General features: G+C 40.6%; 1 protein-coding gene across 1 annotated transcript in view; it reads left to right on the top strand.

Moving 5' to 3' along the window:
• Window positions 1–23,101, top strand: part of ANO4 (anoctamin 4) — a 231,393-nt gene that overhangs the window by 165,562 nt on the left and 42,730 nt on the right. Inside the window, exons 14-21 of the mRNA XM_034987747.1 lie at window positions 4,400–4,482; window positions 6,681–6,821; window positions 9,681–9,845; window positions 16,727–16,763; window positions 18,782–18,893; window positions 19,876–19,933; window positions 20,072–20,169; window positions 21,917–22,059. Coding sequence (XP_034843638.1) covers window positions 4,400–4,482; window positions 6,681–6,821; window positions 9,681–9,845; window positions 16,727–16,763; window positions 18,782–18,893; window positions 19,876–19,933; window positions 20,072–20,169; window positions 21,917–22,059 — 837 coding nt within the window. The remainder of the gene's footprint in view (window positions 1–4,399; window positions 4,483–6,680; window positions 6,822–9,680; window positions 9,846–16,726; window positions 16,764–18,781; window positions 18,894–19,875; window positions 19,934–20,071; window positions 20,170–21,916; window positions 22,060–23,101) is intronic.

The following is a 23,101-nucleotide window of genomic DNA, read 5'->3' as shown; positions in this document are numbered from 1 at the left end:
TGTCATTTACTTAGCCATGTGACTTCTCTGGACCTCAGATTCTTCATTCATAGGATGATGAAAATAATACCCACCTTGACAGATTTTTGAGAAAATAAAACATAGTACCTAAAATGTAATAAATTTTTACTATACAGTGACTAAATAGTGCAGTATTTCAACCCTGCCATGGAACCCAATGGTATGCAGCTTAAAGGGGAGATTTTCCTGCATAAGACTCTCAAAATGCCTTAGGAAGGTGACAAAAAATAGTAACTCAGTGGGTTTTTTTCTTCCTGTTTGCAAAATGTTAACCATGGTTGTACTTTCCAAAAAAAAAAGCCTGTATCAGTTAGGATGACTACAGTTAACTGCTGTAATACACAAAAAGCAAAACCTAGATGTTTAGTAGAACCCATGCACATGAGGGGCACCTGGGTAGTACAGTCAGTTAAGCATCTGACTCCTGGTTTTGGCTCAGGTTGTGATCTCAAGGTGTGGGATCAAGCCCTGCCTCAGCCCCCCTTCCCAACCCCCACCCCCCATGCTTGCTCTCTCACGCTCTCTCAAATAAAGAAATCTTAAAAAAAAAATGCACATGAAACCCAGCCAGGTGTTTCTGGTTGTCAGCCTTCTACATGGTCATTTAAGTACTCAGGTTCCTTTTATTCTGTGGCTCTATCCCCTTCTGGATCCTTAGAGTCCTCTCCATTCACCCCTCAGAAGAAAAGAAGGATAGGGGTGATACAATTCCTAATTTTTTAGTCCAAAACTAACATAGATCACTTCTGTTTACTTTCCATTTACCAAAACGTGGCCACATCTAACTGTACTAAAGGCTGGAAAAGGTAATCTAACTATGACTAGAAAGATAAGAAATGGTTTTGGTAAATGCATAGAAGTCTGCCACAAATTGATTTGAAATTGACTATAATTGTTCTATTTAAGAAAATGATAATAGAGGACGGCCTGCAGAACACTCTGTCGTGTCCTTTTTGTGTCCTTTATGGGCTACATGTGACAACCTTCTCAACTGTGTACAATTCTGAGCCAAGGGTATCTTGGTATTTGAACACAAACCTACCTGAACACTAACCTTGACCCTTCCTATACTTAAATTCAGAAGTCTCAGATTTTTCTAATGCTGTGAGGGTTGTTATTTGGCATTGATGTTAACACATCGGATGAACTTCATTTGTGGGTAGGTTAGGTAAGTAGTACAATGTGGTATAGAGTAGAAAAGGGAGAGAAGAGAGCACTCAAAGCTCTGTCTTATCACTAAAACTAATAACGTTTCAGATTATTGTGGCTTGATATTGCCCTATATAAAATATGTAAGGGAAGTAACTTGTAAGTTTTTTCACCTTCATGCCTCATGCAATGTCTCAGTGATTGAATGGGGTAAGCATTCCAGATTGGCAGATAGCTTTGCACCACAGGGTCATTCAGGGACTCATATTCCTACAAACAAGTTGTTTACCATCCTCCCAGACCTTGACAGCATTTGCATAATATCATCTGAGTTGTGTGGGCTCCGCCTATCCAAAAGGGTAAAGAGAATGTGGAAGAAGCACCCTCACTGTCTTAAGATATCAACAGGCAAGTGGCATACATCACATTGTTCTGTTCACACTCCACTGGTGAGAACTGTCCTTTGGCCATATCTAACAGCAAGGAGATCTGAGAACTACAGTATAGATGGGCAGCCATGATACCAGCAACAGTCTTTTACTGTGGAACAAGGCAAGAATGCATCTTAGAGGTAGGTAGTCCTTGCCACAGGGTCCATGCAACCAAGTAGTAGGAGTAATAATTAGAATAGAATGTTATTGGAGCACCTGGGTGACTCAGTCCATTAAGCGTCCAACTCTTAATTTTAGCTCAGGTCATGATCTCAGGGTCATGAGATTGAGCCCAGCATCAGGCTCTGTGCTGGGCGTGGAGCTTACTTGGGATTCTTTCTCGCTCTCTCCTCCTGCCCCATTCCTGTGCTCTCTCTCTTTCTCTCTCTGTAAAAAAAAAAAAAATTCACAAGATATAATTGCATGTTTTTCAAACTTATACCCTAATTTCTTCTAAGATTTAGATAAATAAGAAAAGAATAATTTGTCACATTGCTTTCATTTTCATGACAGCATGTCATTTGTACATTTACCGTGCCTCTCTGGATGCCAGTCACTGTGCTAGACCCTGGGGATATAAAGACAGCTAATATATAGCCCTTATTTTCAAGAAGCCCACAATTAGTGATAGATACTCTCAAGTTTTTCTCTTGTTTTTTAGGTGCTGAATGCTATGCTCAGCACTGACCTAGAGTTACCTGCACAACTCAGCATGTGTATAGAAAAGGTTCAAAGGGAGTGATTGCAGAACACATAGGGCCAAATCTGGAAGCAAGAGTGGGATTGGCTAAATGGACCCAAACAGGGAAGAACACTATAAGCCGAAGAAATAGTGTAGGCAACGCTGAGAAATTCACGTCACAGCTCACCTGTGAAAACAGTGAGGTAGCCTGGAGTCTAGGGTACAAGTTAGGGCAGAGAGTTAGACACAGGCAGGGTCATTAGGAGCCTTGCATCCTGGGCTGGTAATGGGGGCTTTTTCTGTAGGTGGTGTGGCTCCTTGATACCCACACCTGGTCAGACCTTGTTTTCAAAAAAGCATTATCTACATAGAAAGATAGATTGGAATCTAAGAAGTTCAAAATGCTAGCAGTAAGGTTAAACCTTCTGATACTTTGAGAAAAAGGTATTTTAGACCAAATTTTTGTGGAAAGAATTCCATAGAGTAGAAAATCTTGACAAAACACGTAGAAATTTTAAGCCTTTTGAGAATCAATCCATAAAAGAAATAATAGTTTTTAATCAAACTTACAGTACTGAGTGATACAGTGGTAGAAGACAAATATGTATATTAACGTAAAGCCAGCTTCAAAGGAGAAAAGAGGAAAATGTGAATTCACGATGTAAGGCAGCATATAACTAGATACGCTCAAAGTGCAGTGGGCTCCTGGGCCTGGGAGTATTTAGGCAAGGAAATTTAAATCATGGACTAATAAGGGTGTGGGATTGAATGTTTGCCTTGAACGGAGACAACCTGTATTTGATTATATCCTAGTTCATGGTCAGAGAGAGCAGCAGATTCTTCCTCAGATGTATTTTCACACAAAAACACAAAAGAATGGCAATTGTACAGCAACTAATTTCTTCTCATCCTCCCAAGTCATGGAAGGGAGGAAGACGATTATTAGCCACAAAAGGGAATTATTGAGTAGAGCTTCTCTCTCCTCCAGGCAGGATTCAGCACGTGCTAGGGAGAAGAAAGGGTGGAATATTTCTGACAGCCACTGGTCTGTCGTAGAAGTCAGTTCCTTCAGATGAGACCCCCAGGTGGGGTGGTAGGGCCAGTAGGACAGACTGGATGCGTCTCCTGTGGCCTTAGGCTGTCCTAGAACGGTCCCCCATCAGGCCTCTCTAAGGCCACAGGGTACAGTCCTGACTAAAGCCCTGCTTTAGAAAATCCTGCCTAGCAGGTCGGCCCTGGACCCTTGCCTCTGTAAGTCTAAGTACCATAGCAAGGCCCAAGAGAGATGGACCCACACGTTCTGTCTCTTGGGTGTCTCTGTGATATCTTGTGTTGCAGTCATCCTCCAAGTTTGAGCGTGTGTGTATATATGTGTGTTGTGTGTCCTGTCATTTGGCTTGTGACTTCCAAGGCAGCGAGATTATGTCTTGATTATTTTTTCCCCTCTGTCATTGTATAATAATTGAATTGAGTAGAAAGTTACTCTGGCTGAATGAGGATAAACCTCCAGATTTCCCTGGGTGGGAAAGCCAGCTACCCCACGCCTCATTAAAAAAGGTTCTTAACGGAATTTGCACACTTTTTCCTTTAATGTGACAAAAATAGATAGTTTGGGGGGAAAAGAGTAAAATAGTAAAATTGTTTCTTTGAATAAAAAAGTAAAATATGCTTTACATAGATATTTGTTGTGAAGATTTGGGACAGCATCACTACCAGTCAAATACATGTAAACTGCTAAGTTTTGTTTTTGCTTTTCTGCCCTTACCTGTCCCCTTGCTTTTAAAAAATAAATACTCTATCAATGAGCAAGATGTTGGTAACCTAGTTTTCTGTATTTTTATATCCTGGGAGCTTTGTTATTCTAAGTCTGTTCTGCCTCGACTTGAAAATCAGCTTAATTTAATTCTAAATGAAATCTCTAATTTTTCATTATGTTTGACACAAGCTTAGTAATTCTCAGAAAAGGTCCTTGTTAAATGAAGCTGAGCTAAAAATTCTGATATTCAAGGATGCTTACACAAACAACTGTCATTCTCTGCAATGACTTCATTATTCAGTGACAGTTAACAGCACTGTTTTATTTAAAAACATCTTTGTGTTTCTCTGCTTGTTCCAGCGACAGTTTTCCTGGAGTTCTGGAAAAGAAGGCGAGCCGTAATTGCCTATGACTGGGATCTGATAGACTGGGAAGAAGAGGAGGTTTGTCTTATTTACATCAGAATTTTTCAAAAAGCAAATCAACAAACAGTCCTCTTGAGTTACCTAGCCCTCTGCTCTGTGACAGAAGTCAGATTAACTCATAAAGCATTTCAATACCTGTCTTTGCAAAAAAAAAAAAAAAAAACTTCAGGTAGTATAAAAACGAACAGAATTTAAAAGAAAGAAAAGACAAGATGTGATTGCTTTGTAGTTTAAGATTCCGTGGCTCAGTAAAGCATTTCACTTGTAGGTAGAGACATCAGAAGCACTAATAGTAAGGTTTGTTTAGTTTTCTTAAATGGTATCCATTTTCTTTACTTTAGCAGGAGAGTATTAGTCTTACAGCTCTAGGTACATGGAAGGAAACCTCGTGAGAGAATTCCAGGGAAAAGTTTCTGTGAGCTCTCCAGAACCCTTGGACAGTGCCCAGAGCTGTAAAGGCTCAGACGTATGACCTCAAGTCCATAAATGCTGAGGAGAAACCACTCCTCAGAAGGCCTCCTTGGTGGAAGTGTCTAAATGCCTCTTATTCTAGCTCGTGGTACTCAGATTGCTATACAGAAAGCCCTAACTAGCTTCATGACTTCTTCATGGAGAACTCAGTGTATTAATTTTCTGGGGCTGCTATAACAAAGGACCACAGACTGGGTGGCTTAAACAACAGAAATTAGTTGCTCACATTTCTGGAGGCTGGAAGTCTGAGATCAGGACGTTGGCACAGTTGGTTTCTTCTGAGAGCTGTGAGGGCAAGATCTGTTGCAGGCTCCTCTCCTTGTCTTGTAGACAGCCGTCTACTCCCTCTGTGTTCACATCATCATTTCTCTGTGCATGTCTGTGTCTAAATTTTTTGTAAAGAACCAGTCATAGTAGGGGTCATTGTAATGACTTCACTTAACCTTAATTACCTCTGTAAAGACTGTCCAAATACAGTCATACTCTGAGGTACTGCGGGTTAGGGCTTCAACAAATGATTTTCAGGGGAAGGGAGACACAGTTTAGCCCATGACACCCGGAAACACAGGTCTAGCTCTGATCGGCCTCAAGTCCCTGGATAATTAACTCAGTGACTCTTAGATGACACTCACAGCCTGATAAATTCAGAGTTCCCCAAAGAAACAGAAGATTCCAGGTCTGTTCTGTTTATATCTTCAAGTGTCACTTCCTAAAATAAGTGAAAGAAGGCAGAACCTGTTTATAACTGTATCTCCCCCCGTCCTTCCCCATTACCTGTCACTGAGTGAAGTCCAGCCTTGGGCCTCTTCTGCAGCAGGAGTGAGGCTGCCCTTCCTCCTGCACACCCAGGCTACTGCCAAACTGTGCCTGTTGTCCAGAACCTGTCTTCTGTCAGCTCCTTCTTCACTTTCTGTCGGTCTCTCCATCTGAGTCCCGAGCATTTCTGCCTGGGTTAACTCAATCTCCATTTCACCAGACTTTCCACTCATTTCCCTCCTCTTGCAAGACATTCACGTAGAATAGGTACTTAATTAACCAGAACCACTTTAGCATACCCTCTTGCTGATTTCCTGTTCCTAACCCCATAATTGCTTTTTAGTCAGAAGCTTTTCACGTTAGATGGGGTTCAACTAAATGAAACAAAACCTCAGCTTGATTTAGAATTAGAGCCGCCTTGATTTTAGCTGGATTTGAAGGATGTTTACCTTGTTTTCAATACCAATCAATACATTTAAAACCTACTGGTTAAAGGTGAATGACTCTTACAGGAACTTATTAAAAAGTAGATTCACATTTTTGGCTGCCTCAATTGAAAAAAATTTTTTTAATTGTAGGAGGAAACAAAAATTATATTTGCCATTGTAACTCACAACATGAATTCCAGGCATTTTGCTGTTCAGAAACTTTCTTCTCCCTAGTGTCCATAACATTCCCTGGTAATAAAAGTAAAAGTTTAGTAGTTGTTTCAAACTGCTAGGGACAGGAGAGGCAGTCCCTTTTCTCATTCTGTTTGTTTCTTCAAGCACTGCCTTGGTGATAATAAGTCTAGATCATCACCCTTTAGATTTTCTTCAAGTGGCCAATTTCCAAGCCTTTAAACCTGGGTCTCTGAGCCCACTTCACTGATTGACTTATTAATGTGGTAGCTGTTGATTCAGTTTTACAGTAGAGTATAAAAAGTTTTTTTTTAATTGTGTGTATATATCTCTCCAGTGCATAAAAAAATGTGTCTGTTTGTTCTTCAGGAAGAAATACGGCCCCAGTTTGAAGCCAAGTACTCCAAGAAAGAGCGAATGAATCCCATTTCGGGAAAGCCAGAACCATATCAAGCATTTGCAGATAAATGCAGCCGACTTATCGTTTCTGCATCTGGGATATTTTTTATGGTTTGAAACTTTTCTACAAAACTCTTTGTTTCATAAAGTGCACACCTGTAGCATGGTATCAACAATAATCAGATCAGGCATTTGCATAATTCTACAAAACATTTTTGCACATTTTGTTATTTACTCCTCACGGAGACACCGTGAGGTGGTCAGAGATGGTACCACTGTCCCTGTGTTCCAGATGGAGCCACTGAGACTCCAGAAGCCTAAGGGGCTTGTTCAGGATCAGCCAGTAAATAGCCAAGAGCTTCAGTTCTTTCTGTTTGCTTCTTTGTGCCTTGCTGAAAGGAAATAAAAGTTGAGATAGGACCTACAGCAGGGTTTTCAAACCTTTTGCTTGCCGTGCCCATACAAGAACTACATTCTCTGTCATGACCCAGTATATGCCATGCCAGGAGATGTAGAAAACAAAACAGAGTAACTGAAACAATGCTCACCTTTGCAGTATGCAATACTCTGATTTTTTTGTTTTATTATAGTCTATTTTTTAATGCCAGCCATAACCCCCTAAAATTGATTTCCAGATTCACTAATGGTTATGTCAGTTTGAAAAACACTACCTTGAACCTAGGTTGTTGGTTTTTCCTAAAAAGAAGTCCTTTGGTGATCAGCTTTGACCCTGTTAATCACTGAACAGAACTTAACGCAAATTTTTCAGAAATGTCATTTTAGAATGGTTAAGTCATGGTTAGGATTCTCCTTTCCTCTTTTCAAATGGTAGAGTGTATAAATAGGTATTGTAGATCATTAGATTAGGAAGGACAAGATGACAGCAAATCTGGACATACTATCTGCCCCGCCTCTTTAGCCAAAGAGACTGGGGAGATGAAAGGGTGGGCAGCATGCCCAGGAGTTTCTTGGCTCAGACCAAGATTCAGATCCACACCTTTCTACAGACACTGCTCTGTAAGCATTTGTGTCATGCTTTGACTTTAATAAGTACATTCATATTTATTGTCTTGCTTTTTGTTTCTTACAAGACCTGTAGATGTAGAGTAAGTTTTTCCTACTCTACAGATGGGCAACCTAGAGCATAGGAAGCCAAAGCCATAGAGAGGACAAACTATGTGTCCACAGTCACAATGCTAGGTAGAAGTTGAGCCATGACCCAGACCTGACTTCTGACTGAGTCCAGTGAGGGGTCCATTCCACCACATTGCCACCCTAAAATTCAGTGTAGATTTCCCCGATCTCCCCATCAATAGCTCGAAGATTAAGATGTGGGCAGTTGTTAGTGTAGTAATTTTGGCCAGTTCCAGGTAGGGTTTATACTCAAGACTCATAGGAAGCCAAAAACGGTGTAAAACAGAGACTGCTTCTAGCAATCTCTAAGTCAGCAGAGTCCATCCTGAGGCTCAGCTTAAAGTTTTTGATAACTAAGTTGGTAAAAGTATTTACTCTGATATATTGAGTCACTTAATGAAAGACACAAACTTTTTGGAGTCTCAGATTCCCAGTAGATAGAAGACATGTCGTGTTCTTGTCACATACCGTGAAATCTTCAGAGAAAGATCTCTCAGTTCAATGTTCATAACTGATTAATAAGAGATTATGTACCTATCAAATAGTTGGCTTATTCAGCAACAAATAGCTGAATATTTATTACGCACCCGTAATTATGCTAAGGTGCTGTACAAACCATGGTGAGCAAAACAGATGCCGTACCTGCCCTGATGGAGCTTACAGTGCCCCCCTCCCCTTTATCTGCAGTTTTGCTTTCTGGGGTTTCAGTACCTGCAGTCAACCCCAGGCCAGAAGCAGATGATCCTTCTGACATATCATCAGAAGGTCAACAGTAGCCTAGTGCTACATCACAGTACCCACGTCATCTGCCTCACTTCATCTCATCATGTAGGCATTTTATTATCTCACATCATCACAAGGAGAGTGAGTACAGTACAAGATATTTTGAGAGGAAGAGAGACCATATTCACACAGCCTTTATTACAGTGTATTGCTCTGTTTTATCATTAGTTACTGTTATTAGTCTCTTCCTGTGCCTAATTTGTGAATTAAACTTTCTCATAGGTATGTATCTATAGAAAAAAACATAGTATATATAGGGTTTGGTACTGTCCGAGGTATCGGGCATCCACTGGGGGCCTTGGAAATATCCCCCATAGATGGTGGTGGTGGTGGGGGGCGGGTCTACTGTACTTTCTAAATGGGGGAAACTGTCAATAATCAAACTAACAAATTGTTAGAAATTATAAACAGGATACTAAAAGAAGAGTATAGGTACTATATAACAATAACAAAGTCTGAGGGTCATGAAAAACTTTAGTTATGAAGTGGTTCTGGAGCTGAGGTGTGAGGGAGGAATAGGTATTAACTAGGCCCTGTGTGTGTGTGCGTGCACACATGTATGTATGTGTTTGGCTTTAGGCAAAGGAAATGGTCTTGAAGTTTAGCCCATTTGAAACCATGAGGGTTCTGGAGTCCCCAGACAAAAGGGAATATGGCATCCCACGAGGTGGAGAAAGTCTTGCCACCATTAAGGCTTTGCTTTTATCCTAAGAGTAAAAGAAACCAATGAAGAGTTTTACGCAGAAGGGTGACATCATAAGATTTCCATAATAATAATGCTCAATCTAATACCCTGCTTAATAAAATGTTACTCCATAGCTTACACAGTTTATCACCTTTCAAGAACTATGGTTCTTCTACTTGAATAACAAAGAAAATACAGGCAAGAGAAAGTATTAACCACAGTGAAAAGTTAGCATTTTATTGTGGTTTTTTAAGTCAGTACTGTAATTTCCTTTTCTTGTTTTCTAAAGGTGGGATTTTGCAGTGGTGGGAACTCTCCTCCTGAGACATTCCACCACGGTGCTCACTGGCTCTCTGTCTTCCTCCCAGATCTGTGTGGTGATCGCTGCCGTGTTCGGGATCGTCATTTACCGAGTGGTGACTGTCAGCACTTTTGCTGCCTTTAAGTGGGCGTTAATCAGGAATAACTCTCAGGTTGCAACCACAGGGACTGCCGTGTGCATCAACTTCTGCATCATTATGCTGCTGAATGTGGTAAGTGAACTACAAGGTAACTAGCCTGATGGATAAACTCTGTGGTCTGCGGTTTTCTTCTGTTGCTAAAGGGACCCAGCCTTGGAGGGGTGAGTCTGTCACGTAGCGCTGATGGCTGAGCAGCAAACTGCCTGGCAGGAGATGCACTCAGGTCTGGGGATTGAGAAGCTTGCGTCAAATCTAGGCTCCAGGATTTTCTATAGTGGAAGGCACTAGCCCTCTGAATCTTCGTTCCCTTAATTTACCCAATAAGATAACACTGTTTATATACCCCTTGGGGAAACTTAGAGAAAGAACGTATTTTTTTTTTTAAAGATTTTATTTATTTATTTGACAGAGAGAAACACAGCGAGAGAGGGAACACAAGCAGGGGGAGTGTGAGAGGGAGAGGCAGGCTTCCCACCGAGCAGGGAGCCCGATGCGGGGCTCGATCCCGGGACCCTGGGATCATGACCTGAGCTGAAGGCAGACACTTAACGACTGAGCCACCCAGGCGCCCCGAGAAAGAAGGTATTTTAAAGGCCCAGCCCAGAATCTGTGACATAGCTCAACAGGCCTGGCTCCCATTTCCTTTTGATTCTGAATGACAGGAAAGTGGTCAGTATCCAAAGGATTAAGAAAACCCTGCAAGGGACACATCAGGAGGGTACACATTACTTGTGTTAATTTCAGGCCTTTTTCAATTCTATATTTCAGCCCGGATATCTCCCCTGAACCCCATACATCCAGCTGCCTACTCTACCACCCTCATCTGAACCCCTCTCTTCCCTCCAGTATCAGTTTCTCCACAGCTCCCCCCGTGGTAGTGGCTCAGGCTGAAAACTTTGGCATTACCCTTGACTCCTCTGTTTCTCTCAGTGTCTGTTTCCAGAGTTTGATCACTTCTCATACATCCCCAAGTCCCACCTTGGTCCAAGATCCCAGTAGCTCCCACCTGGGATATTGCAGTGCCTTCTTAACTGGTCTCCCAGCTCCCATGTTTGCTCCCTCAGTTTAGACTCATCACGGCAGCTGGTGTGAGCTTCTTACCTGTGAACCAGCTCCTGGCACTGCTCTGTTCACCGTGTCCAGTGGCTTTCCTCTTGCTCAGAATAAAAGTTCACATCTTCATGTGGCCTCCAGGGCTCTCCTTCTGGCCCCAGTGACATCTCTGACCTCGTCTCCTGCCTACTCACCCTGCTTCTCCTGCTCCAGGCTGGCCTTCCCTTTGTTCCCTGGATGTACCAGCCATGCTCTCACTCTAGGGATTTTTACTTGCTATTCTCTCTGCCTGGAATATACCTCCCCATGGGGTCTGTATGGCTTAATCCCTCACCTCCTTCATTTCTTTGTTCAAATGTTACTTTTCTAATATAAGGTTTCCGTGGTGACTCAGTTTTAGAATTATAACCCACTCCTGCCATCTAACAGTTTCCTATTCCCTTGCCTGCTCTCTTTTTCTCTGTGGTACTTATTACCATATAATACGCTGTTTTTAATTTATTTTATTATCTGTCTTCTCCCTTGGAATGTAGGCCCAGGGGGCAGAAACTTTTGTCTGTTTTTTTTTTTTTAATTTTATTTATTTATTTGAGTGAGAGAGAATGAGAGAGAGCACGAGAGGGAAGAGGGTCAGAGGGAGAAGCAGACTCCCCGCCAAGCAGGGAGCCTGATTCGGGACTCGATTCCAGGACTCCAGGATCATGACCTGAGCCGAAGGCAGTCGCTTAACCAACTGAGCCGCCCAGGCGCCCCTTTTGTCTGTGTTTTTTTTTTTTTAATTTTATTTATTTGAGTGAGAGAGAATGAGAGCACGAGAGGGAAGAGGGTCAGAGGGAGAAGCAGACTCCCCGCCGAGCAGGGAGCCTGATGCAGGACTTGATCCCAGGACTCCAGGATCATGACCTGAGCCGAAGGCAGTCGCTTAACTGAGCCACCCAGGCACCCCTTTTGTCTGTTTTTTTTTACTCTTGTTATTTCCCAGTGTTTGGAACAAGGCCTAGCACATAGTAGGCTCTCAGTAAATTGTTATTATTTGCAGAATAGTATTATTTGCTGACATTTTTAGATTTGAGGTCAACCTATACATAAAAATATTGACATTAGAGATTTTTAGCAGGGAATAAATAAGATAATGTATGTAGAGTGATAGACATGGAGTAGCTGTTCAATTAATTATGGCTCCCTCACCCTTAGTTTTGTTGCATCCTAAATCTGGGCCATAATGCTGAAATTGATCACTAGAAAAGGGTTTTCCAAAGGCCGAGTAATTTAATGCTATTATCAATACAGTTTAATCTGTTTGGATTGTCATTTCTAGCTCCTTAAATAATTCTGATTCTAGAACCAATAAACTCACGAGTGATTCTTAAGAGAATTCAACCTACCCAATAATAAAAAACTTCATTTAGAATTCTTAGGTGAGCAAGTCATCACTGAGCTAATGAAATATAGTTGATCTATTATTATTACTGCTATTACTATTACCATTTATTATTAAAATACACAGGGACTTCTATATTATTTTAGAAAAAAGTTTCAGAATACAGAAGTTCTAAAAACGAAATAAGAGCAGTTGCTAAACCACTTGACATGATGATTGTATGAGTGTGTGGTCAAGTGGAGGTCGAGAGTGGCTGTGTGGCATACCCTGGCCCTCTCTCCTCCAGGACTCAGCTTGTCTCAAAGTTAATTGTGGAATATATGCATTGCAAAGGGGAGTGATTCATGGTGAAATTAACCAAACAGCCGGAGTAGTGAAATATTCTGTGTCCAGGTAGTTTGCAATGAATTAAGGCCCTCTTTTTCTCTAATGTCTTATTGAAAATTTAATTTATACATCTTAAGAAATAAATACATGCAGTGAGTCTATAAATACATGGTTGCTCATACATTTTGAGCAGAGATACCAATGTTGTCAGAATGATACTTTGTTGGACTGGAAATCACTTATCTAGCAATCTCTACTTCATGAGACACAGCTGAGAAAAGAGAAAGTAAACTAAAAATGAAGAAGGGAGCATAGGGAGTGGGAAAACTATATAGTTATGGACATTGCAAAGCACCTACTATGTGCTGAGAGCTAGACTACTAGGCATTTCTATGCTTTATCTAACAAGCATTTCAGAGTCACCAGAATGGATGATGTAGAGTCTACACACCAAAGCTAACATGTATTATTTTTATGAATGCCCTTAAGGGGTATTTTCATTTATTTTAGGTACATGTGAACACCTTTGGTGTTTTAATTTCTCACCAACATCAGACTGAAAAAACAGAAGGTTACTAAGGCAAGAATTCTTTTTTTTTTAAAGATTTTATTCATTTATTTGACAGAGAGAGCGAGCGAGAGAGGGAACACAAGCAGGGGGAGTGGGAGAGGGAGAAGCAGGCTCCCCGCAGAGCAGAGAGCCCAATATGGGGCTCGATCCCAGGACTCTGGGATCATGACCCGAGCTGAAGGCAGCCACTTAAACCAACTGAGCCACCCAGGCGCCCCTAAAGCAAGAATTCTGACAAGGGCAGGAACTGATAAGCCCAGGGGAAGGAAAGAAAGTAAGAAACATATGTAAGAACTTTGAAAGCGGCATCATCCAAGACCCTTCTGTCCAGAAGCAATCGCCTTAGTCTCCTCAGCCCATGTCTGATGACATCCTCATCCCAGCAAACACATTTCTAGTCCTGTCTTATGCCCTGAGGCCTTGCAGGTTCCGTTACGAAGGCAACTGAGTGTGTAATATAGTTTGGAAAGATTTTCATCAGAATATCCAAAAAATAAAAAAGTAAGTCCTTAAGCAAACATCACATAAATAACAGGTGACAGACTAATAACTATAATGTAGCTTTGACCAGTTCAGAACTAAACTATCTACTGACTTCTGAAATTACTTAAGATATTTTCATGACCCTACAATATACATTTTTTATAGCTACATAAATTATTTTCAACTACTTGAAATTTTGGCCATACTGGTCTTGCAAAAAAAATAATCATTTAGACATGAATCATTAATACTTTCCATTAATCTAATAAAAAACCTTGAGATCTAGATTGGTTTTTAACTTCTGTTCATTACAGCCTCTAATTTTTAAATAATATTGTTATAGATCACATACCCTGTTTCTGACTTTCTGCTAGAGTTGTCCAACCCTAACTGAAGAAGCAGATCTATAAGGATGCCTATTTTCTAGATTTTATGACATCTATTTACTCTTGTTTTGTTTTGTTTTTGATGTGTATTTACTCTTATGTAGTGTATACTCTAAAAATAAAATAAAATTTATTTTATAAAAAATTCTGGATCTGGGGGCACCTGGGTGGCTTAATTAGTTAAGCATCTGACTCTTGATCTCAGCCAGGTCTTGATCTCAGGGTAGTGAGTTCAAGCCCTGCATTGGGCTCCTAGCTGGGGCCCACTTTAAAAAAAATATTCTGGATCCCAACAAAATATTATACTTATTAGTGACTGGTTAAGGGGCACTTACTAATTTTCATTTTATTTCTTCTTGAAAAGTAAATACCTCAAAGATGGAGTGAATAGGATGGATTTTCTTGCTCCTTGTCATACAGTTTTAATCCCATTTTGCTTCACTAGTGACCAAAGAACATCTCAATATGGTGGTCAGAAACAAAAGATGCCAACAAAGAATATATCCCAAGAGGAGACTGAAAGTTATAACCATCCTTTTTATTCATCCATACCAATATGAATCCAGTATTTCATTATACTCTAAACAGTGAAAACCACAGGGTTTTATTTGAGAAAGAAGTGAACCAGAAAACATGGCTTGCATCAGAACAAGCCCACATACGTTGATTGGGTGGACAAGATCAAATTAGAAGTAGTCAGGGGCACCTGGGTGGCTCAGTCGTTAAGCGTCTGCCTTCGGCTCAGGTCATGGTCCCAGGGTCCTGGGATCGAGCCCCGCATTGGGCTCCCTGCTTCGCGGGAAGCCTGTTTCTCCCTCTCCCACCCACCCTGCTTGGGTTCCCTCTCTCGCTGTGTCTCTCTCTGTCAAATAAATAAATAAAATCTTTAAAAAAAAAAAATTAGAAGTACTCATAACTCCTTTTGGAATTTTACTTAAGATCAGAAAGCTTTTTGTCAGTTACAGATTTTAACTCTTAACAATTTGTGGCATCCAGTTTGGAAACAGATTTTCTACTGCTTTTATCAGAACAAACCTTCCATGATTTCTATCTGAACTGCCTAATGAGAAGTCAGACCTTTTCCAGAAGCCACTCATCTAAAAGTCTCTTGCTGGTCATCAGGCCCTCTGCTTATGTGTCCCTTTTGGTTGCATCCTGCTCAAAGCCTCACTGTCCATCCCCTTGCATTTTCAACATTTATAAAATGTTCACAGATGCTATGGATCCCAACTGTGTCCCCATATACTTTGCCTTATTTTTCAAAAGGTTAATATTAATCATATTTTGACTCCTGTGCTATTCCTTTTTTAAGTTCCATTTTTTTTTCGGTGTTCAAACCAAAATAACATTGGCATGTCACCAGCCTCCAAGACCTTTGAGACAGGAGTGCAAAGTGAGGCACTTGGACAAAAGTATGTCAACATGAAAGATGTAAAGGATAAACTGGACAATCAAAAATTGTATTTTGAGAAAGGTGGTCTCACCAGTCAAACCTATTTTTCCTTGAAAATTACATAACTTTAATGATAGAGTGTATTTGTAACAGTAAAATATATTTTATTAAAACACCTGTCCTAGTCTGTGGTTAACCAGTATTTTTAAGATAAAATTAAAATGTATGACTATACCACAGGATTTCTTATTGAAAATTACACCAATCTCTTTTAACTTTGGACTCTTAAGAGTCTATGGCTTCTGTACACAAAATGTGATACTATGGCCATATTAGTTATCTTACTATATATAGCAAAACCAAGTTTAGAGTCATACAATCCGTATTTTACCTAATTCTGTAGTTAGCAGAAGTCTTGGATAAGAGAATTCAGAGGTTTGGAAGGACCTTAAGATCAATGAGTCCAATACCTATTCTCAATCACATAAAAGAAAAACAGTGGTCTGAAGAAGAGATGAGGTAATGTGCCCAAGCTCTACAGCTTGCTGGCTGGTAAAGTCATAATTCCAGCCTGGGGAATTTTAACTAGGTCATTTTCACTACTTTAAATGTGATCTTAATTTTCATGTTGTTCCAATCCATTTGACCAGTTTTCCTTTCCATTTTACTGTCTCTCATTTTAGAGAAGACACTTGTTTCTTTTTCTCAATTTATACCCTCTCTGGGGAATCTCCTAGAGCTGGGTTTGCCCTGAACTGTGCCCCCTGCACTTCCATATACAGATTCATACACAGGTGTGTGTGTGTGTGTGTGTGTGTGCGCGCGCACACACACTTTCCCTTCCCTCTCAGGACCCTCCATTCTACCAGATGGCTGGGTGAGTTAAGGATGCATCCAATGTACTAATGGAAAAGCAGGGTATCAAAAGCTTAGGAGTTCCTAGTAAAGTTTCATCACTTCAGTATTTATGAATGCTCTAATCTAGAAAATACAGCCAGTCCATAAACAGTAAGATTACAGAATCTTACCATCAGATCAGTCTTAGAGATGCTGAGGCCCAGGAATGTTGTGATTTGCCCAGCTCATTTAGCAAGCTGGCAATTAGTGGCAGCTAGCCTTGTTGCCAATTAATTACTCCTACATAGGAAGTGAGATTTTAAAAATAGTAAAATGGGACTTTGTGCATTTCTTTCTTGCCCTGAAAGGACAGAACTGTTTGTTTACCATCTGTTCATTGTTGAGCAATGGGCGGTTAATGAAATTATTTTCACTCGTGACGTGATTGCCTATTTCCTTTATAATTATGGATTTTGTAGCATCTACAGCTTTTTTGTTAAATGTATGAAACTTATTTTACAGCTTTATGAAAAAGTTGCGCTTCTTCTGACAAATTTAGGTAAGTGAGACCCTTCTTATTTCACGGTACAGTATTGTGGTCTGGGAAGTATCTTTTCAAAGACTGATTTCTGAAACACTGCTCAAGAGAAATACTCTCTTTATTTCGAACTGCATACAATAATTTGTTCTTTGCCTTCAACAGGACATTTTAAATACGTCTAGTAATTGGGGGATCATTTCTATTTAAAGCTTTAAAACCTGTCATAAACATTATCTATCATGAGCTAATGTAATTTGAGGCAGGTTTATCTCTTAATGCACAAAAATATAGCATCACAAAAGTAGTAAAGTACCCAAAATCATTTAGAAAAGTGTTCATTTGCTATTGCCTACAATTTTTATTTAATTAAAAATGTATCAAGCTTTTGTGGTATATAAAAACCACAGCAGGGTTAGTTGCTTTGAAGACTGGGGACCTTCTACTAGGAATGTAGGTGGCCTGATCATTACTGACATTTATAGAAATAACATTCACCCTAAGAACATTTCTCTGACTCCATAAAACATTAGAACAATCTGGTAGCTGGCTATACACTGTACATTTTCCATGTTTTCAAGATAAAGAAATTGTCCCAATTTTATTAATGAAACATTAGTCATTTTACTCTATGCAATTTGAGAAAATTACATGCTCCCACACATAAACCTATTTTAGCACATTCCCATATGTAACTTGTCCAGAGGGGGAGAGAAATCACAAAAGTGCTCTTATTTATAATAATCATTATAATACAAGATGCCATTTATTGAGCCTTTCTGTGTGCCAGATGCAGAGCTAGATACCTGGAATATCTCCTTTAATGTCGATAAAATCCTTCATCATTACCACGCCTCGCCCAGAAAGATAGAAAGAGGTTTATATCCACAGAAGAGGTCACTGCATTAGCAGATTGTGTCCAGTGGCACCTTGATCCAGGCTGGCAAAGTTGCCAGGGAGATACAGCTCTGGCCCATCTGTGGTCAGGATACCTGGGCACCCACCCAGCTGGCTAACAACCTGGGAGACCTTCCTATGTAACCAATAGTTAAGTAGCAGAAGTGAAGTAAAGCTAAAACCCTTAAAAAATCCTTTGTCTTTTTTCCCTCAACAGCAGTACAGCCTTGTTAAATATAATTCTCCTCCCCCTTCTCAGATATGCTCCTAGCAAGCAGTTTGAGGAATTAGTAGAAAAGGAATTGATGGGGTGAAATGGTAAAGAGCAATTAGAAGCTCAGGGAATGTGGAAACAGAGAAAGTACTATGGAATTAAATATATTTTCTTTGACATTGCTTGGGATGAGGATGCAGCTCCTAGGGAAGGATAGGTGCATTTGACATGAGATGTCAAGTTGGAAGTTTGATTCATATTTTGATTCATATCACAATGTCCAAAGAGCACTTGCTTTATGGAAGTCAAAATGTAAGGAGAGGAGAATTGGCGTCTGGCTGAGATCAGAATACTGTAAGATACACATGGTAATATACAGTAAAAGCTCTAAAATGAGGTCATCTCCTTGGTATTTGTCCATGCAAATGAAAAATGATGGATGAGGGTGAGAGGCAAAGAAGTCAGATACTCTCAGTATTCTGAGAGGGGGGGTCTGACTCCCTCTCCCGCAGCAGAGTAGAATTTGAGAACAAGGAATTAATTAGGAGCTGGGAGAGGACCTGACGCCACACAGGCCCTACCCCACAGGCAGAAACTAAGAGCGAAAGGAAATGAGGCCCCTTCAGCCCTCATTCTCTCTACTCCAGGCTCTCTGGGCATCCTGTCACAGCAGAACAAACTGGATATTCCATCCCCTCAGATATGTCACTAGCTGCTTCCCACCACACCCTGGTTGGGGCTGGTCTGCAAGCTTGAGGATCTCATGGGTGGTGCATTCCATCACACACCATTTATAGGCAAACTGGGGTCTCATGCAGCCTCCTTAGGACACCTCTGCTCCTGCCCTGTGTGTATAGGGAGTAGGGCAGAGGGATTTAAGAAGGGGTCAAAGGCAACCTCTCAAACTCTACTCCCTTTTTGTCCACAGAACAGCCTCGCACAGAGTCTGAGTGGGAGAACAGCTTCACCCTGAAAATGTTTCTTTTTCAGTTTGTCAATCTGAACAGCTCCACATTTTACATCGCGTTCTTCCTTGGAAGGTAAGGACCTGATCTCTCCACACTTCTGCAGGCCAGGGACAGAGCACTCGGAGGTCACTGACCAGGGTGAGAGAGAAGCACCTCCTTTAGAGTGATTTACACAAAGGGTAAAAAGAGATTAGCTTCCTCCTTTCCCTTCCTATTCCCATCCTGGGGAATGGTCGCTCCACTCAAAAGTTACCTGTGCACATTTTCTTGCTAAGGTACATAGAGGAAAAGCATTTGCACAAATGAAGGATGGATTTAAAACTTGTGGGCTCCATCCACACCTGGGTCAGGCCCCAGGATCTCACACCTATATGAGCAGGTGGCCTAATGGGGTGGGCGGTCTATAGTGTGTTCTGGATGCCCACCTTCACAGAAGAGGGAAGGACATCCAGACAGGAAAGGGGCTGACAGAGGATGCCAGAAGAGAGTGGGCAACTTCTGAATCCAGCAGTTACGAGGATTTGCAGAGGCTCCTGTGTTAAGTAGTCATGCCCTATGAATTCTTTTGTGTCGGGAAGTAGTTTCTGAGGATATAAGAACCGGAGACAGGTGAGTGTTGCGTTTTGGTGGGATGGATGCAGCGGCTTCTCCTCAGTATCGAGCTTCTTCAGTGTGGAATTCTAGTCAAACAGTAAAGCTGTTTTTTTTTTTTTTTTAATTAAACTTCTATTCAAAAAGATCAGAATGTGTTTCAATCCAACATGCTGTTTGTTACACAGGCCAGAGCACTTGATATTTAGCAGAAAATGTTCAAAGTCACAGCAAGCAACAAGAGCTGGCCTCTGTGGTCAGCAGCCAGATAGTCTAGAAGGGAAATAAATATTCCCTGGAGAATTCCAGAAGCTGCAGTTATGGCAGCTCTGGAGAGTTTCCTAATTCTCTCAGACCTGATTGTACCAGTAATTTTCATTGGAGATGTGCTAATCTGAACACAATAGTTATGAAAAGCTTAGACCTACGGTATGCTAATGGTTTGTTTTTCTGTGTGTTAAAGATTTACAGGACACCCAGGTGCCTACTTGAGGCTGATAAACAGATGGAGACTAGAAGAGGTCTGTATTCTCCCATCATTCCGTATTTTCTACAGTCGTACATTAAATAACCTAGGGCAATTTTGTGCAGATTAGAAACCAGACACTCTTTCTTCCTCTCCATTGATTCTGAAATTTCTGTGTTTGCTTACCTCGCAGTGCCACCCTAGTGGATGCCTTATTGATCTCTGTATGCAAATGGGTATTATAATGGTGCTAAAGCAGACCTGGAATAATTTCATGGAACTTGGCTACCCGTAAGTACCTTAGACATCTATAGTTGAGACGCAGCATTGCTCATTATTGGCTTTTCTAGGTGTGGCAAGTAAGATAAGCAATGCAGACTGAGCAGTTAAGGCAGTACATATACCTGGAGCTAAAGTGCTCATGCTCAGTTATTCAAAGGCAGTCATGAAAGTAATAAACATTGGCTGTTTAGGAAGATTTAGTACAAGAAGTATGAATGATAGTGAATATTCTTAAAAAGTCTCTGTGGGGCCCTAAATATTGAACACTTGCTTGCAGCTCCTTTAAATAATGCCTCTGACCCTCATGCTGTAGCATTACAAGGCTCTCACTAGTTACAACCCATTAACTAGAGCTCTACCCATCCCACCCCCATGATAAATCAGGAATGGTAATTTTTTTTAAACTACCTTAAATTCAAACTGTACAGAAAAGGAACTTACGGAAAAGAGAAAAGTTTAGGGATGGAGAAAAGAAACTAGAGTATTTCTAAGTCAACATATCTTAATGAGTAAAAATATGGTCACCTGGTGATAATAGTTTATGTTGATGACAATAGGCAAAAACTTGCATCACTCTTTTAAGGATAACCTTGAATTCTGCTATGTTTGCTCAGCTCTGGTCAGTTAAGTTTTAAAGGAACATAAATCAGCTACTTCTATTTCTGCTTTAATTCCAAACCTACTGGTTTCCATGTCAGCTTGGTGTCTCCATAGAGAACTCCAGGTTTCAGGGAGGACCACTCAGCCAGAACGATTAGCTAGAACTTGGATCACTTCGAAAAAGTCACCTCTTAGCTCTCAGTCAGAAGCTATCCCAGTAATTTTCTATTCTTAGATTTTTAGAAAACTTATTCCAAGTGCTTGATGTTTTCTATGAAACTTTTTTTAATGCATAAAATTTAAAAATTAACATTATATGCTACTTTAAAGTATAAGCCATAATTTATCAAAATGTCAGAGACATCAAGGGAACTGTATTTTATCTTCTAGTAGTATGGACAGAGCAAAATTGTGAAGTAGGTCGTTTGTCTTTGATACCCGTCCCATTATTTCCTTTATTTCACAATTTGTTTTTGTGTTTTTTTGGCATGTCTGCTCTTGAATACCCCTCAATTTTTCCTTGTCCCCTATAGCACACACACCTGGCCCTTGCACCCATTTCCTCAACCCTATTCCATATCATAAGATGCATTCCTGAACTTACTAAAGATTAATGTGTTAACCTCACCAGTGTGAGATGTATTTTACTGGGACTCAGAGCCCCTGTTGAGCTCAAGCTAAAAGCAGGCAAGTCCAGCTGTAGATGTGCAGGCTTCCGTGTGCTAAGAGGGGAAGCATTTAGTGGGTCTGCAGATCTTCCAGGCCCTCAGTCAGAGTATGCAGGTCAGCACCCACATGGTAAGACTGCCCATGGGTCCTAAATTAAGTCAGCTAGGCCAAACCTTCCTCTACTCCGAGGTCTGGGTGTTACCTTGGTGCTAGAAGATCCGTTTATAGATGTTCTTAGTCCTCTATCCCACCCTCTTGAGGCGACACTGAACATGAAACAATTTCATGAATAGTTAAAAAGTCATTCTGTTCACTTGAAGTGCAAATGCATGAAGTATAGCCATTGATACTGTCTTCCTAATCCAAGGTTTTATTTCCTTGGCAGCTGATCCTAAACATTTTTAAACTATGGTTCTATATTTGAAGTCTGTCTTAAGTCTTATGAACAGTCATACATTTTTTTAAAGGAATTGATCTTGTTGTGCAGGTTAATTCAGAATTGGTGGACCAGAAGGAAAGTACGACAAGAACGTGGGCCTGAAAGAAAAATAAGTTTCCCACAGTGGGAAAAGGACTACAATCTTCAGCCCATGAATGCCTATGGACTCTTCGATGAATACTTAGAAATGAGTATGCAAATATCTTATTTTATCTTATTAATTCTAAATGCCAATTCTGGATCTCAAGCTATATTCAGCTAGACATGCACCCTCTATCATTGAGGCCAGCAGTGTGGGGGGATTCTCCAGCTGAATGCAAGGAGGGAGTTTCTTCCTTTAAGAAGCTCAATCCATAGAGATGGTTCCAAAAGCCTAGGCACTTCAAATTTATCATGACGTTGTGTCCTGTCCCTTGTAATCAATCACCAGGAAACAAAAATGAGTTGGAAAACTTGGTGAACCAAAGAAAAAGGAGTTACCATGGCATGATTGATTGACTCATTTAGCAGACATGTACTGAGCCATGTTATGTCCAGGCAGAGGCTATGCTTGACACTAGAGCTACAAGAAGGAATAAGGCAGAGTCCCAGCTCTCAAAGAGTACATGGGCTAGTGGGGGAAAGCCAGAGATATAAAGTGTCCGAGATGCTGCAGGATGCCTCAGTAGAAGGGATGGGGGAGCAGCCATTTCTCTTGGTGAGGATGGCAGGAGGCTGGGAATGCTTAAGCTATGCTGCACTTACATTTAAGGAATTAGATTTCTCTATTAATCAAACCCAAGCTATTTATCTTGTATGTTGTACATGTACCCAAGCATGTATCCAAGAGCATAAGCTATGGAACCAGATTACCTGGGTTCAGATCCCAGCCCTATCACTTATTAACTATGAAACTTGGACAATTAATCTCTGTCTCAATTTTTTCACCTCTAAAGTGGGGATAATAAGGAGAGTAACCACTTCATAAGGTCATTGTGTGGATTAAATGAATTAATAAATGGAAAGGGCTTAGAACAATGACTGGGCTCCTAGGATACACTTGGTACATGTTATTTGTATCATCACTATTATTTTCCTGTTCTTATCTCCCAGGGGAGAAAAGCTAACAAAATTGCTCAGCAGATATATTGAGTGTGTGTGGGTTGTTTGTTGTTTTTTTTTTTTTTTTTTTTTTTCAATTATGTTTAAGCTCTGTAACATTGGGGTAAAAGTGGGGGTAGCGATTAGCGAGAT

This window comes from Mirounga leonina, unplaced genomic scaffold (assembly GCF_011800145.1).
Source record: "Mirounga leonina isolate KUSES-001 unplaced genomic scaffold, KU_Mleo_1.0 Mir_418, whole genome shotgun sequence".
Classification (NCBI taxonomy): domain Eukaryota; kingdom Metazoa; phylum Chordata; class Mammalia; order Carnivora; family Phocidae; genus Mirounga; species Mirounga leonina.
This window is presented reverse-complemented; position numbering and strand designations above follow the sequence as displayed.